Source organism: Poecilia mexicana, unplaced genomic scaffold (genome assembly GCF_051168715.1).
Source record: "Poecilia mexicana isolate PSO_F unplaced genomic scaffold, ASM5116871v1 scaffold_10, whole genome shotgun sequence".
In the NCBI taxonomy this organism is placed as follows: domain Eukaryota; kingdom Metazoa; phylum Chordata; class Actinopteri; order Cyprinodontiformes; family Poeciliidae; genus Poecilia; species Poecilia mexicana.
In genome coordinates this window covers 23,780,956-23,798,360 of record NW_028263379.1, presented here as the reverse complement: position 1 = coordinate 23,798,360, position 17,405 = coordinate 23,780,956, and the positions used below count along the sequence as shown (strand labels likewise).

The 17,405-nt window shown below is 38.1% G+C and overlaps 1 protein-coding gene across 1 annotated transcript; it reads right to left on the bottom strand.

The window, feature by feature from the left end:
• Positions 1-4,575: 4,575 nt before the first annotated feature.
• On the bottom strand, positions 4,576-13,697 carry LOC148157121 (nerve growth factor-like). The gene is made up of 3 exons (XM_088009251.1): positions 13,593-13,697; positions 13,172-13,223; positions 4,576-6,208 (listed from the first exon to the last, which is right to left on the bottom strand). The coding sequence occupies exons 2-3, from the start codon at positions 13,194-13,196 to the stop codon at positions 5,637-5,639; spliced, it is 597 nt and encodes a 198-aa protein (XP_087865377.1). The 5' UTR covers positions 13,197-13,223; positions 13,593-13,697; the 3' UTR covers positions 4,576-5,636.
• Positions 13,698-17,405: the final 3,708 nt, after the last annotated feature.

Genomic DNA, 17,405 nt, shown 5'->3' with positions numbered 1-17,405 from the left:
AAAAGAACAATTCAATGACTTCCTTGTAATGTTAAGGCCAGAGGACCTGCTTCAGAAGTCTCTGCATGAGCTAATGCATCACACAAGGATCTTAATACTGCTATGCAATGATTCAGCTAATAATAGTAACCTTAAAGTTTCCCACTACAAGGTCCACCAACCCCAGGGACGGGAGATGGTGGGACCAGTCCTCCAGCACCAAGAGGAGTCTGATGGCAACCCCAAGGCGTCTGAAGGCCAAGTATGATTCTGCCACAATCTCCACGTAGTCCTTAATTTGTTTTTAATCACTTCGTATTGAAATTGTGTTTTTTTGATACTATAATGGCATAGAAATTATTACTTAAAAAAAAAAAAATCAATCCACTGATGGGGCCCCTTACTGGCCTTAGGGCCCTTAGCGGCTTTTTAGATTGCTTATGGTGGACCTTGTAGTGGGAAACTTTAAGGTTACTATGATTATTAGCTGAATCATTGCATAGCAGTATTAAGATACTTGTGTGATGCATTAGCTCATGACAGAGACTTCTGAAGCAGGTCCTCTGGCCTTAACATTACAAGGAAGTCATTGAATTGTTCTTTTGTCTGTCCTGGCTCTTAGTGAAGAAGACACGTGTGCCTGCTGTCCAGTCTGCTGTCTGTCCTGTAACCAAGTAGATTATCAAACTATGTGATCAGAATGGACTTTTGCGTCACAAACAGGATCCAGCGAGTTGGAGAGTTTGAGGGCGACCAGAGATCGGATGTATCAGCCAACCTGAGGAGTTTGTCTTCAGTTCACTTCCAAATAGAACAAGGGGAGTCCGAGATCTCGTCTCTGCGACTGCCGACCGACTGTATCCAAAAGAACCTCAATAAATTTATCGGGTGAGAACTCTTTCAATTGTTTATTTTTTTTTTCTTCATATTTGCTGGGACAGGCTCTGACTGCTAGTGAACTAAAGTTAACTATCTAAAGAGTAGATAGTGGGTGTTTTTATTCTTTTTCCACCTTTACGTGAAGAAAGTAGCTATCGAAAAGGCAGATTGTGGATATTTTTAATCATTTTTCACTTTTAACAAAAGAAAGTATCTAAAAGGCAGAGATTGGGTATTTTAAATTATTTTTCACCTCCAAGAGAGAAAATAAAGAAAGTAACTATTGGAAGGTAGTGGTATTTTTGTTCTTTTTTGTGCCTAAAGAAACAAAGTAACTATTCAAGGGAAGGAAGTGGTTTTTCGCATTTCTACAAGAAAGCAGTGGAGAGACGTCTCACTGAAAATATGAGTTCCGGAACCTCAAAGAAAAGTTTGGAGCGACCTGATCCTGGGCCTAGCAGTTAAATTTATGACCTAAAGACAAAAATAAAAAAAGGGAATGACTGTAATGATGGGTAGATGAGGCGTCATGTATCGTTTCGACACAGAGCAAACTTTGTGGATTCTGTGTCGATACTGTGTCACTCAATACTGACAACTGCTGTACATTAAAAATTCCTACAGGCAACGTAGTGATTTGATGACCTAGTAGTCCATACAATAAGATTTAAGTCTTTGTATTTTACTGAATATTATATATTGTATTATTTCATATCTTCAGTTAAATTTAAAATATATTTGATATACAGTCAATAAATAATGTGAACATGTACCATAAAGTGAAAGTTTAAGTGAATTTATTTGGAATGAGGATGCATGGACTGTTTTTTCCCCACAAATTTTTATTTAAAAAAAGTTTTTACAACATTTTGAAATTTAGCCTGCTAGGGTTTTTTGACAAACTTCTCCTGCTGTAGAAAAAAATGAAGTAAACATTACATTTACAGCGAACCCTTGTTTTTTTTGGGGGGAGGGGGTTGCGTTCCGAAAATAACCCGTGATATGCGAAATCCGTGAAAAAAAAAAGTAGGTCTGCATTACATTGTCACAGTTATGACTGGAAAAAGCCAACGGCTTTACAGACAACTGATTCTCATGTAATAGATGGTCTTACATAGTTTTTAGACTATAGATAGGGAGGCTGCACAGAGCAGTCAATGACTAGAAGATTACAAGATATCTTATCCTGTTCTATCAGCTGTTACATGCAGCACTGATGCATTTTCCATTGAAGCTATCAGTAGCAACATTTTAAAGTGAAATGGTTGTAATTTTATTGTTGTACCGCTTACAGTTCCACTGACCTCTTGTGACTCAAACTGCCATCGTTTTTTGCAGCTTTCTGCTGTGTTGCCTCTGAGAAGCTGAGTGGGGCAACTAGAACTATAATAATGTTGGGTTAGAGACACACAAATACCAATCTTGAAAACCATTTCCTGTAGTCCAAAGGGGGCAACCTGTAATAAATTTGGATCAAGTGAGAGCAGCGAATATTTCCACCAACTCTTTTTATAATGTGCTTTTTTATTATTTGAATGCTTCTCAATATTCTGCACATTATTTATATTTTTCTTTTACCCAAACACTCATTTGTAGCTGATCCATTTCCCCCAGACTTGTTTACAAATTCAAATGAGAAAGCCTCGGATGCTGCTTCTCCTGACCAGCCACTTCTTTATGTTTTATTAAAACTGGTGAGATCAAAGACTTGTCACCATGTGTTGTTTCCATCGCTTTCTGATAACATCATCAAATCAAGTCTTTTGGTCTGATTTGTAATCTATGCCGACTCAGGTTAGATGTCTAAATCAATGGAGCCATGTAATGAGCAGTTTTCTTTTCAAAGAAGTTTCATCACAGAAAATTGCCTTCAATCCTCCTGGGAAAACTCAGAAGAAGAAAAAAAGTTGCACTGACATGTTAGCAAAGCAATTTGCTTTCTGGATCAGGTGTTGGTAGTAAACAACAGAGGCTTTACCTGCGTTTAGCAAACATACAACTGAATCACACATAGAGCAAAAATAGCAGCGTACATTAATAAATATTAAAACTACATAAAGATTAACCTCAAGAAAAACAATTACTTTTAAGGTTTTGAAGTTTTCATGTCTTCATGAATATTTATGATTGTTGTCATAAAGTGTCATTCAATAAATCATGACACTTTTACTGATCGACATAAATTTGTTATGAAGATATTACAGATTAAACTTTATCTTTAATAACATAAAGCTACATTTTTTTAAAGACATTGAGGAATGCATGTTTGAGAAATTAATATTCTCAAACAGGCAAAAACAGGACAAAATGCTATAAATCTCAAAAATGGCAATTTTACATACTATCCCCCCTTTAACTCCTAGCTTTATTTTATTTTAACAAATAATACATTTATTTTAATAATTAAATTAAATTGGACTTAACCCGGTTTTTGTGTAGTAAATGTAGAACACAGGACTAAATCCAATCAACTCAAACCTTATATTTCCTCTAGAGTTGTTTCAGTAAATATGACATCTTAATTGTATTTTTCATTTTACCACCAGACTGTAATTTCAAACTGTTTATTCTGTAGAAACTAGAATGATTTTCCTCATGTTCAGTAGGGTTTGGTTCTGACAAGGTTCACTTCTAGCCTTTGTCCACTAGAGGGAAGTGTTGCATCTGATTTTGGGAGCAGCTCTTGAGTAGCTCAAGATTCAAGAGCTCCGGTTGAAAAACTGCATTTATATCTGACAGGTTGAAACTATTACAAGTTAAATGTCTTATTGTAAAACACTTCCTTTCCAGCTTCATCATTCGTTTCAGTTTCCCTTGTGCTTCCAATCCGGAGTTTCACAAGACTGGCTCATGAACACAAGTTGTGATGCAAACCTGGGCTGGGAACCCAAAAATGTCCCAACTAATACCGATTGAATGCCAGCCGTCCAATTTTTTGTGTGCAGACAACAGTGAAATGTCACTGCTAAAACAAATATGCTAAGCCATGATATAATCAGTGAGTAGGACTCATGAATCATTTGCTGTTGTACTTTTTAAATAGATATTTCTTGATTCATATCAATTGTTGAATGATGGTGAGAAGAATCAACATAAAGACCAGGCAAAGCAATAAATCAAGTTCATGATCTGTCAAAAACATTACATTTGTCTGTATTTTTTTAACAAAAGCTGCAAATCTCACATAGATTGTTGTAATGTTTCTTCATAGCTGCAGGAACCACTTCATGAAACATACAGTTTATGTTCGTATAATAAATAACAACATAATTATTTATTATTTTAAAAAATTAACAAATTGCTTATAACAGACCTGGGTTCAATTGTATCTGCTGAATGGTTTTATTAATCTTTCTCAGCTGGATGGGTTTTCTTTAAGACGGTGAACAGTGAGGCAAAAATGATTGCAAAACATTTGTGTTGCTGTGCCAACTTTTTTTTTTTACAGGATTTTTACTGTGATCGACTCGGCTGCTATTAACAACAGAGATTTTAGCCTCTGCTTTGTAAAAGCTACAGTCAAATAGACTTGTAAACCAAAATGCTGTGTTTTCAGAAGCTGTGGTTTACAGTGCAGCTGTGGTTTGGGTCCACAAGCCTGCTTCTTTGTCCTAATCAGGAATCAAGTACATCGTAATTCTTTTTCCAATATAAAATGTTGATGGTCATAAAAATAACCCCTTAAATTACACACTGCAGCAGAGCAAACATGCTGTCTGCAAGTTTGAGGCTAATTTTATTGTAGTTTGATGGTTTGATTAGGCTGTACATCATACAAAATGTAAGGAGAAAGCTGAATTCAGTAAAAATGCTACTGGATAGTACCTCCTAATTCCTTTTTAAGCAGCAAGTACTCAACTGCAATAAGAAAGGACTAAAATTCCTGTTAAACTAAGGCTGTTTTATAAAAGTGATCATTTGGAATTGAGAGAATATTAAAGAATAGTTTAAACTAGCAAGAGATTCTACTTATATGTAACTTTCAAATTGCATTAAATTTACTGTGGCTTAGCGATATCTTGTGGTAAAGGGCCAGACTGCAATCGACTGAATACTGTTCACTTCTCTTTACAAACATGTGACAATTATTCAGTTCCTTCAGGAGAGAACAAAAAGCACTATGAGAGACATAAAATTGTTCTGTCTTGTGGTCAATTGTCTTTGAATGCTATAACCCTGCATCACTGCTTAGTTTAAGGCTGGCTGGATTCTAGGATTGTTCTCTTATCTTAAGGTCAAAACATTGGCAAGGTAAACAGTCAGTATGACTTGCATAGATGGGGTGATGTGAAAAAATCTTTACAGCTGAAATTTTATTCTGTTTTTGCTTTTATGTCACATTTAAATGTATAAAGCTATCAAACAAATTATTCAACTCCTATATCTTTGTTTTGTTTTTGCAAAACACTGCCTCTTTTATAAAAACAACAGCTGATTAAAACACCTTCACAATCATGTTAATACTTCAATGGCTAAAACTACTTGCAGATACTCTTTGACCCAGGTCTGCTGTGCATACATGCAGTACTGATACTTTGACACATACAAGAATAATTGACTTTGTGCAGAGCGTGAGAAGTCATTGGTGATAAGTTATGTGATAAGACAGCCTGCATTTTAATGCTTCCATCTACATTGTGTTCTGTGTGCCAGGAGTGAAGACTCACTCTATGGGTGAGTGAAGACTCACTCTATGGGTGAGTGAAGACTCACTCTATGGGTGAGTGAAGACTCACTCTATGGGTGAGTGAAGACTCACTCTATGGGTGAGTCTTCACTCACCCCGAATTGCGTCTGATCGCACACACACACTCCGCGTTGATCCGAATGAACCTCCAATCCAACCTTGCCTTGAATGAAGTCAGTGCTCGGACGAACAACTGCGTGGTATCGCAGTAGGAGTTCCACTTCCTCACGTCAATTCCCAAACATGTCAGGTCTCCAGATGGATTGTCATGACACGATGTCTCATAGAAGTACTGTTTCAATTTACGACTGTCTACCGTCAAATGCTCGATCACTGTCACCTCGTTGCCTGCAATGTCTGTGGCAGTGGTTTTGTTGGTCACCCAGGTACTAATACTCTGACACACAGAGAACACCCCCCGTTGTGGAGGATTCCTTTGAATCCTCCCGCTGACGCCCTGTAGCCCTGCTGGCTCCGCATCGGGGGGCTGTGCGCTGAAAAGCACCCTGGGTGATGAGTAGCGGTGCTTATTGAAGAGCTTGGGGTCCACAGAGGGGATGGAGGCGGGGTCGTCCTGTTGCGCTGTTGTGACGCTGCACAAGACTCCTATGATGGCTAAGACGAGAAACACGGCCAGCATGGATGACCTCATGGGCAAACAATCTGAGATGACCAATGAGAAGAGCAAACACAACTGTTACAACACAATAAAATAACATCAAAAGGAAAGAAGACGCCAGCTTCTGGTACGTTGATGTAAAAAAACACTGTTTTAGTTGTTTGTAGCTACTTTACAGAAACATCAGCAGTCATAAACAGTAGTCACCCTTCAGCTGTGTTTTGTGCTCGTTTTTAGCCAACTCTAATGGATTTAAAACCTTTGTGTGGTCACCAGTTTATTTTCTGCTTGGTCGTAGGCAAGTCCATCTGAATAGCAGCATTTATACAAAAGGTGACTCAATCTGCTTCACAGAAGAGTAAAAGCAACACAGATGAAGATAAGCAAAAACATGACACACTTAAAAACAATGATAATAAAGTTTAAGCTTCACACTAAAGAAAGCAAAGATTAAATTGGTGGTTTAATAAGGTAATAGATAAATACAATTACCTATTAAATAAAACCTGACTTTTATGTGTAAGTAGCAGAAAAACTATGTTTTGGTCCTTCTTGTTTAGATCTGGCTCTGGGATTTCCAGGTTAACAGGTTTCAGAAGATCTCAAGCAAAGGTGTCCAAACTTTTTAATCAAATGGGTCAGAGTTTCAAATTTAATGCACTTGCAGGCCACTATAGTCAATTTGATCAAAATAAAATCTTATGGATAATTTCTTTGTGCTCTTTTTTTATTTGTATCTGCTCAGCATTCTGCCTAAGCAGCCTGCTATGAATGTGGATGTAGCTTTAACATATGTGACCATAAATTCCATATAAAATAATATTTCTTCTTGGCAGTGGGTTTTATTAGGTGGAAAATCCTAGGAAACTGCAGAAATAGTTCAAGACAAGCATAGGAAACACATTGCTGATGTTACCTGATGGACTTCAAATTATCCTCATCAAGTATTTCTGTACGAAAAAGAAAAATCTTTCTATTCTTTTTTATATGCATATTTTTACACTTCATATTTGGCTGAATACTGAAAACTAATAAGGTGTATAAGATCACAGCTTTCTACAATTTCAGCTTTTTAGGGAGGATTTTACCTCTTCTGCAGTAATTAGGACCCAAAGTTTCAAATAAAGTATAAAAGTAAAAACTGTCTGAAGTACATGGTGAATAATAGCCAATGTATTTGTAGTAGTTTATAAATGGTTCGTAATCTCCCCAACTAAAAGTAACCAGTTTGTCATCCAAATACTTACCACAGTTTTGATGACAACTAAAAATAATAAACATGTAATTAATTGACAAATAAAAATACATTAAAAGCTAAAATGTCAACAATTCCTATAAGAACAACATAACTGTTTAGCATTTCAGGACTTCCTGACAATATTTAACAGTAACTGTGTCGGACTCGAACAAGGTCAACATCCTGGACACGCTGCCAGTCCTTTAAACGACCAAGACAAAGACAAACAACCATAAACTCATTCATCTTGCTAAGATTTATAATTAGAGATGTGCCGATCAGGTTTTTTCCTCCCGATACCGATCACCCATGATCGGTATCACCGATACCGATCACCGATACCGATCACATAATTATTTTTTTTTTTTAATCATAAACACTACCGGTTACATGAATTCACCTTAATTTAAAAAAAACTTGTTTTTAATAACGTTTTTCAAGAAGAAAACTAAACAAAACAGGCATTGTGCAAATTGTACTGCTATTGATAATACTACCTTTAACAGACTGATAACATATGAAGGCTCTGAAGAGGCTAAATAATACAAAGAGCCAAAATAAAACCTCTCAACATTGGCAAAAAAATTCAAGTATAAAACTTAACATTCAAAGGCAAAAACAGGATCCATTACATTAAACAATCCAGAGTTACTGAATGAAAACTTCCTGATAGCATGGCGGCTAGCTGATTACTGCTAGCTCTGAGTGGCTGTTTCTGACTGAGCGGAGTAATTATGCAGATCAGGGAGGAGATCGATTATTTTTTTTAGAGATTATCTGTCTCATGTTAGGACAGAGAAAGTTTTAATACGTATGTAAAATTTATTTTTTTAGGTTAGATGCTGCAGCTTTAAGCAGAGGTTCGGTGTGAGAGTCACTACCAGGTGGAGCAGAAGCGAAACTCCGTCTGTGAAATATTACTACCTGTAGCGTAGCAGCGGTTCAACAGGAGAGCAGAACCAGCGTCTGACATCGCAGCTCGAAGACTTAAATAATTTTGCGGGTTATTTGTTTAGCTTTCTGACCGTCATGCTAATCCGGGTGAGTGTTTGTAGCTGTGCGCTGCTTTACCTGCTATCTGATCGCTCCGTATGTCTTTTTTACTGCAGTGAGCCTCGATGTAGCCAAACTCCGTCAATTATGGCACTGTTTTTATGTCGTACTCGTATTAGCTTCGTTGTGTTGATGCATTTTGACGTGCTTTAATTTTCCGCCGCAACACGCAAACTTCCCCATTCACTCAGTGCGTTATAGTTACACATCGCTTAGGATTTGTTGCTGCGCGTTTGCACAGTGTGAAGGAAAGAGGAGACCAGCTGCACAGGCAGGCTGGAAATGAGATGCAGGTGATCGGTATGGGCAACAAGAGCCAATGATCGCCGATCATGCACTTTTTCACGAAAATCGGCCCGATTATCATTGGTGACTGATCGATCGGCACACCTCTATTTATAATCGCTTATTAACCTGCAACTCTTTGCAGGTCCAGAGGAAGTCGGAGCACTCTGAGAAAATCCCTGTAGGCACAAAGAAAACATGCCTGGTCCAAACTCCACATGCTCTTAAATTTTAAGAGTATAAGAAGTTCAGCCTTAAGAGCAAAGCAGAAGATTCTGTTTGCTGATATCCATTTCAGATTAGCTTATTTTAAGGAAAAATTACAAACACACTTTTACAAACACAGCCAGACGATGTGAAGTTAATTATCTTTTATTAATAATGATGTACAAGTTTCCTAGACAGCATAAGAATAATACCATTCACATTTAGTTCAAAGTTAAAATGTATAACTTAATAACATTATACAACTTTCATCATTAGATGAAATGCAGTCAGAATGTTGTATACAGTTAAACATTTCACAAATCCTACATATTAAGCTAAAAATTATATAAATAGCCAAGAAAATGTTATTTACAGAATTATATCTGTACACAAACGTATTGGCAACTTTCCATGCCATACTTTTCAGTGTCTCAGTGTGAACCGTTTCACCTCAGAGGCTCCTACAGGACGTGATTATAGCTCACAGATCTGGGCGCCTCCTGCCATTAGGCCTGGCTTTGGCCCCCATGCAGAACACCTCTGCCCTCCTAAGTCTCAACTCTTCAGTCCTGTTGAGAGACAAGCCGAGAAAGTACCTCAGTCGCCTCATAAAACACACTGTAAAGACATTCTTTGCAAGACCAATACAGGAAGAGGAAGTTCATACGATTTGTTCCCCTCACCAGCTCATCACATGCTGAACATACCAAAATAATGAGCTGATAATCAGCTTCTTCAGTTGTGCTTAATACAACAAAAGTTATAGAACGGCCTCTCGCTGTCCCTCGTGTGCAACTTTACCGTCTCATTTCAAGTCCAGCCTTTTGTCAAGATGTTGGGATATATTGTTAATAATCATGGTCATAAGAACATGAAGTACAATAATTCGTTTTCTAGTTGATGTTTTCTGATTTTTTCTCAATCAACACACATCTTCCTTACTAAGATGTGCTGCATTAATGTAAAAGACACAAAAGTTCTAAATTTTTGAAATAAATATTGCTAAGTGCTACTTTTGAAGTGTTTTGTAAAGGTATAAAATTGACCTACATGGACAAAATGTAAATGATGGTGTTTCACCATACAGAGTCATTTACAAATTAAAATAGCAAGGAGTAAAACATTCCAAAATAAATGTAGTTTGTTTCTATTTTCTTTTAAACACTGGATAAAATGACAGTTTTCCTCTGTTGCTTTTTGTTTAGGGTGCAGCCTAAACAGCAGAAGCCATTTCACTGAGGTTTGCTTGTTACATAACAAATATACACAATTTTAAATGTTACTTTGGAACAAAACTGGATCCCTGTTACTATATTCGTACTTGTCAAAAACAGTCTAAAAGACCATAGAGGACTGTCAGTAAAGCTAGATATTATGATCTCTGCATCGTTGAAACTTTCACGTCATAATTGAAGGATGGAATTCCCAATTAACAGTTTCTTCATCTTTACTTTGTTGTTTCTATGGACACACATTCATGGACAGGAAGATGCAGCAGTGGCAGGATCTAAACATCACACGTGTTGACAGGCTACAGTAAACGGGCCGTAATTTTGTTGACACTGTCCAGTCCACTGACTGGACAGTGAATTCCATCCAGAGGCAAATGCTTCAGTGTCAAACTGTACAGGTGCGAGCTACATTAGAAAAGACAGAGGCACGGTTGAACAGATGATGAGACTGGACGTAATTAATGTAAGAGAAAAGGAAGTCTCAACGATTTTCCAAATACGCTGATGGAGGAATAGTTTGGCCTTCACTGATGGTCCCAGTGGAGAAATGGTTGTTCTCACTTCCAGATATGCCATTTCATTTTTACTTCTTACTTCAGTATGAGACTAGACCATCTGACTGATTTTTGAAATCAGCGCTGCTGTTGAAACAGTAAAGTCAACCATTTCTGCAGCTGAGAGAGAAACAGAAGCCAGAATCCTCCTGAACCCGCTGCACATGCGTCCCTTTCTTAGAACAGAGGAAGACATCAAAAGTAGGATTAAAAATGAAGTCAAATTATTAAAATTATCCAAACAAGCAGAAATCACACATGGATGGTTGAATTTGAACTTGGATGAGGTTGTAAACTTGGAGTTTGCATAACGTGAATGTGTGTGTTCTTGCACTAATTTTCACCACAGAATGATAAAATACAGCAACCTGCAGGGGCGCTTCGATTGAAAGAGACAATACTGCTCAGGAACAGGCCTGTTTCAATGCTTGGAGATTCACCTTTCCTAAATGTGGTGGTCTCTATTAAAGTCCTTCTAATGCAAGTAGAGAGTATCTCTGACTCATTAGGAGAGATAGCTGTCTGCAGGCTTTAACAGCAGCCTTTCTGGTAAGCGTTCTCCTTTTAATGCCAGTTTGCATAACAAAATGTTATGTGTATTTAAGCTTAAAATCTTAAATGGCTTGCTTACTCAATGATGAGATTTTTGGTGGCTTATTTTTACAGTGTAATGGCACATTCATGCATTGTAAATGAAAGTTTAATCCACCTACCTTTAAAGTATCTTCTCCCATAGATGTAGAATTCCTGAAGCTTCCGGAAAAATATCCCAGTTTGTATGTCCAAGTTCACAGAACTCCAAGAGCAGCACAACCATTACAATCCAAGCACTCCTATCTGAGCCTTGCACTTGCTTGAAAATTGTTCAGAAAGAAAGTGGGAAACTTTTTACAGACTGGAAGATCTCTGTGGCTGCACCAAGCTCAGGTCCTAGTGCCCCCAGACTGAAACGTTACTTGAATATATATATATATGGGTTGAGAGCAGGCCCGGTTCTAGCCGTGGATACACGAGGGGGCAGGCGGAAATGTTAAGGGGGTGTGATTATGTATTAGGGCAGTGGTTCTTAACCTGGGTTTGATCGAACCCCAGGGGTTCGATGAGTCGGTCTCAGGGGTTCGGCGGAGCCTTTGCCGCGGAGGTAAAGACACACTTGTGTAAAGTCGTGATGACGCCCCGCTGTGCTGAAGAGGATCACGTTACATTGCTGAGCCAATCAGAGCTGCGAAGGAGCACTGATTGAAGGAGCTCCACTGTCAGCAGGGATTTGAACTTGTGTCTTTAATTACTTCAGCAAAACTCACCATTTTTACCAAATTCTATAATCTAAATCTGCTTCTTAGTCACATCTTTTCGGGGTTGGTACTGCCTCTAGTGGCGTGGGGGTGGTAACACAGTTAATATAATTACATTACTAAATCAGAATACCGCAAAGTATTTTGTGTGTCGGGGAGGGAGGGGTGGAATAAGAAGGGTTCGGTGAATGCGCATATGCAACTGGGGGGTTTGGTGCCTCAAAAAAGGTTAAGAACCACTGTATTAGGGGTTGATGTACTTCATATATTTTAAGGTAGACTATAAAATGATAAAAGTCGAGTAGAAGTCAGACTCATCGCAGTGATGTCATAGAACCATTTCAAAAATACTTCATATCAACTTAGAGGCCATCATATTCACAGCAAATATTGACAAAAAAACCTTTAAGTCTATTATGCAGGAATAAAAGTACAAGAGACAGATCTTTGTCAGCAGCGGTTTAGCACACCTGGATCAAATGATGACTCATGAGGCCTAAGAATATTGACTTGCTGAAATGGTTCTTACTACCACCAGGGAGAGAACCAACACATGCAGGATCCCAGCCTCCAGGACCCACTTTGGGCCTCACTGGTCTACAGTCTGTGTTTGTGGGGCCCCCCTACATAGCGCCCCTATTGCGGTAGTTTTTGCTAGTCTGCAGTATCTCTCTGATGAATTATTTACATTTTTATACAATACGAGCTGTCTGAGAAACTCGTAGTTGATCTTTCATTTTCTTGGAAAAATTAGTTTTGTCATGTGATTGCAAGTAGTGGACTGACCGCCTGTAAAAGTCATTGCAGAGTAAAGAATCGACTAGTCGTTGGTGCAACTCCTAATACATTAGCATTGTTAATAAATATAATCTTCATGGGATTGGGGTAAAATGACAACTTTGCATTAAATTATCATAATTTACAAAATCATGCAAAGTTGGCACTTTTAATGCAAGTTTTAGAGCAACTTTGCATTAAAAGTGTCATTGTTTACAAAATGACACTTCATGACAACTGTCAAACATTCATAAAGACTTCTTTAAAAACAACAATATCAAACTGAATTAAAATTTTGAAAATATTTCACATAGCATAACATTATGTCTAAAGTAAGAAACTGAACGCATCACAAACATTTTCTTACCTCTCACTTTTGCAGCCATGCTCATGTGCGGTGCCAGGTAGGACTGAATGATCTTAAGGTGAAAATATAAAGGGAAATTCAAAATTATTGAAAAACATCAATTTAAATTTTTTCCACGCCTTTAACCTTAGAACGTTAAAGATGCGCCGAATCGTTGCTTTACACGCAGATCCGTAGCGTTAAGCATTAAGATTCAGCGCCAAAAACGCAAACGTTTCCCACACACAGAAAAGAATATTCAGTCGGTAACAGTTTGTTTTTCTGGCTTGAAATTTATTTTTGCGATTTCTACCAGTGAACACATCGTGGTTGTTTAGCTAACTTGGAAAAAACTGCTCAACAGCACGACATGTTAGGTTAACATAAAGGAGCTGCTTCCAACTCCCTCGAAATTTGTTAAAAATTAAAACCTTTTACTGACCTGTGAAACGTTGGGGCTTGCTTTGTAGCGTTAGTAAAACACTGTGCTCCTTTCCTGTACAATTTGAGAGATAAAGTCACTGTTGCTGGCAAGCAGGTCTTTTTGAGGGAGCGGGATCTCGTTTGAATACTGAATGCTGATTGGCTGTTTACTAGAGGAGTTTCAGCTGCAGGCTGCGTGCAGACAGACAGAAGACCGCAGCCTGTCCAGCAGGGTGCGCTGCAGAGCCTCGCATAAGGGAGCTGTTGTGTTACTTGTGGCAAGTTTCATTTGAGGGGGCACGACGTTTGTTTGAGGGGGCACCTTTTGCTGGGGCAAAAGGGGGACACTGTCCCTCCACTGCGTATAGCCGGTGGAGGGATACATTTTGATATACTCTCTAAAAAATTACCACAAAGCAGTTAAGAAAATTATTTATCATATTTCACAAGGAATCCCATTGAAGATTTCATCCTTTATTAATGACAAGTAATGCAAAAATAATTCATCCAAAAATTCATATCATCACCTTGTGATGGTAGCACCAAATTACAACACAGAACTAGTATTCTGTGATAAGTAAACAAGTTTCTTAAAATAAATTCCCATTTTTGAAAGGCATAATCTTACAGTACCACCCACTTCCTTCCCTTGGATAGTTACTTTGTTTCTTTAGGCATGAAAAAAGAACAAAAACACCACTACCTTCCATTAGTTACTTTCTTTACTTTCTCTCTTGAAGGTGGAAAATAATTAAAAATACCCACTATCTGCCTTTTAGTTACTTCATTTCATTAAAGATGCAAAAAGACTAAAAACACCCACTATCTATTCTTTAGACAGTTAACTTTAGTTCACTAGCAGTCAGATCCTGTCCCAGCAAATATGAAGAAAAAAAACAATTCAAACAGTTCTCACCCGATTAATTTATTCAGGTTCTTATGGATCCAGTTGGTCGGCAGTCGCAGACATGAGACCTCGGACTTCCCTTGTTAAATCTGGAGGTGAACTGAAGACAAACTCCTCAGGTTGGCCGATACATCCGATCTCCCGTCGCCCTCTCCAACTCGTCGGATCCTGTTTGTGACGCCAGAGTCCATTCTGATCACATAGTTTGATAATCTACTTGGTTACAGGACAGACAGCAGATTGGACAGCAGGCACACATGTCTTCTTCACTAAGAGCCAGGACAGATAAAAGAACAATTCAATGACTTCCTTGTAATGTTAAGGCCAGAGGACCTGCTTCAGAAGTCTGTCATGAGCTAATGCATCACACAAGGATCTTAATACTGCTATGCAATGATTCAGCTAATAATCATAGTAACCTTAAAGTTTCCCACTACAAGCTCCACCATAAGCAAACTAAGAAGCCGCTAAGGGCCCTAAGGCCAGTAAGGGGCCCCATCAGTGGAGTTGATTTATTTATTTTTTTAAGTAATAATTTCTATGCCATTATAATATCAAAAACACACAATTTCAATACGAAGTGATTAAAAACAAATTAAGGACTAGTGGAGATTGTGGCAGAATCATACTTGGCCTTCAGACGCCTTGGGGTTGCCATCAGACTCCTCTTGGTGCTGGAGGACTGGTCCCACCATCTCCCGTCCCTGGGGTTGGTGGACCTTGTAGTGGGAAACTTTAAGGTTACTATTATAAGGTTACTAGTATACTCTTAGTGAAGAAGACACGTGTGCCTGCTGTCCAGTTTGCTGTCTGTCCTGTAACCAAGTAGATGATCAAACTATGTGATCAGAATGGACTCTGGCGTCACAAACAGGATCCAGCGAGTTGGAGAGGTTGAGGGCGACCAGAGATCGGATGTATCGACCAACTTGAGGAGTTTGTCTTCAGTTCACTTCCAAATTGAACGAGGGGAGTCCGAGATCTCGTCTCTGTGACTGCCGACCGACTGTATCCAAAAGAACCTCAATAAATTTTTTGTTTTTCTTCATATTTGCTGGGACAGGCTCTGACTGCTAGTGAACTAAAGTTAACTATCTAAAGAGTAGATAGTGGGTGTTTTATTCTTTTTCCACCTTTACGTGAAGAAAGTAGCTATCGAAAAGGCAGATTGTGGGTATTTTTAATCATTTTTCAGTTTTAACGAAAGAAAGTATCTAAAAGGCAGAGATTGGGTATTTTAAATTATTTTTCACCTCCAAGAGAGAAAATAAAGAAAGTAACTATCGGAAGGTAGTGGTATTTTTGTTCTTTTTCGTGCCTAAAGAAACAAAGTAACTATTCAAGGGAAGGAAGTGGTTTTTAGCATTTCTACAAGAAAGCCAGTGGAGAGACGTCTCACTGAAAATATGAGTTCCGGAACCTCAAAGAAAAGTTTGGAGCGACCTGATCCTGGGCCTAGCAGTTAAATTTATGACCTAAAGACAAAAGTAAAAAAAAAGGGAATGACTGTAATGATGGGTAGATGAGGCGTCATGTATCGTTTCGACACATAGCAAACTTTGTGGATTCTGTGTCGATACTGTGTCACTCAATACTGACAACTGCTGGACATTAGAAATTCCTACAGGCAACGTAGTGATTTGATGACCTAGTAGTCCATACAATAAGATTTAAGTCTTTGTATTTTACTGAATATTATATATTGTATTATTTCATATCTTCAGTTAAATTTAAAATATATTTGATATACAGTCAATAAATAATGTGAACATGTACCATAAAGTGAAAGTTTAAGTGAATGTGTTTGGAATGAGGATGCATGGACTGTTTTTTCCCCACAAATTTTTATTTAAAAAAAGTTTTTACATTTTGAAATTTAGCCTGTTAGGGTTTTTTGACAAAACTTCTCCTGCTGTAGAAAAAAATGAAGTAAACATTACATTTACAGCGAACCCTTGTTTTTTTTTTTTTTTTTTGGGGGGGGGGGATGGGTGAGGGAGGGGTTCGTTCCGAAAATAACCCGTGATATGCGAAATCCGTGAAAAAAAAAAGTAGGTCTGCATTACATTGTCACAGTTATGACTGGAAAAAGCCAACGGCTTTACAGACAACTGATTCTCATGTAATAGATGGTCTTACATAGTTTTTAGACTATAGATAGGGAGGCTGCACAGAGCAGTCAATGACTAGAAGATTACAAGATATCTTATCCTGTTCTATCAGCTGTTACATGCAGCACTGATGCATTTTCCATTGAAGCTATCAGTAGCAACATTTTAAAGTGAAATGGTTGTAATTTTATTGTTGTACCGCTTACAGTTCCACTGACCTCTTGTGACTCAAACTGCCATCGTTTTTTGCAGCTTTCTGCTGTGTTGCCTCTGAGAAGCTGAGTGGGGCAACTAGAACTATAATAATGTTGGGTTAGAGACACACAAATACCAATCTTGAAAACCATTTCCTGTAGTCCAAAGGGGGCAACCTGTAATAAATTTGGATCAAGTGAGAGCAGCGAATATTTACACCAACTTTTTATAATGTGCTTTTTTATTATTTGAATGCTTCTCAATATTCTGCACATTATTTATATTTTTCTTTTACCCAAACACTCATTTGTAGCTGATCCATTTCCCCCAGACTTGTTTACAAATTCAAATGAGAAAGCCTCTGATGCTGCTTCTCCTGACCAGCCACTTCTTTATGTTTTATTAAAACTGGTGAGATCAAAGACTTGTCACCATGTGTTGTGTCCATCGCTTTCTGATAACATCATCAAATCAAGTCTTTTGGTCTGATTTGTAATCTATGCCGACTCAGGTTAGATGTCTAAATCAATGGAGCCATGTAATGAGCAGTTTTCTTTTCAAAGAAGTTTCATCACAGAAAATTGCCTTCAATCCTCCTGGGAAAACTCAGAAGAAGAAA

Bases quoted from the DNA above. Each gene is read 5' to 3' on its own strand.
- LOC148157121 (XM_088009251.1), bottom strand. From the start codon at position 13,196: ATGAGCATGGCTGCAAAAGTGAGAG. The intron at 6,209-13,171 runs GTAAGAAAATGT...TGGTCATCTCAG, and splicing joins CATGGCTGCAAAAGTGAGAG to ATTGTTTGCCCATGAGGTCA.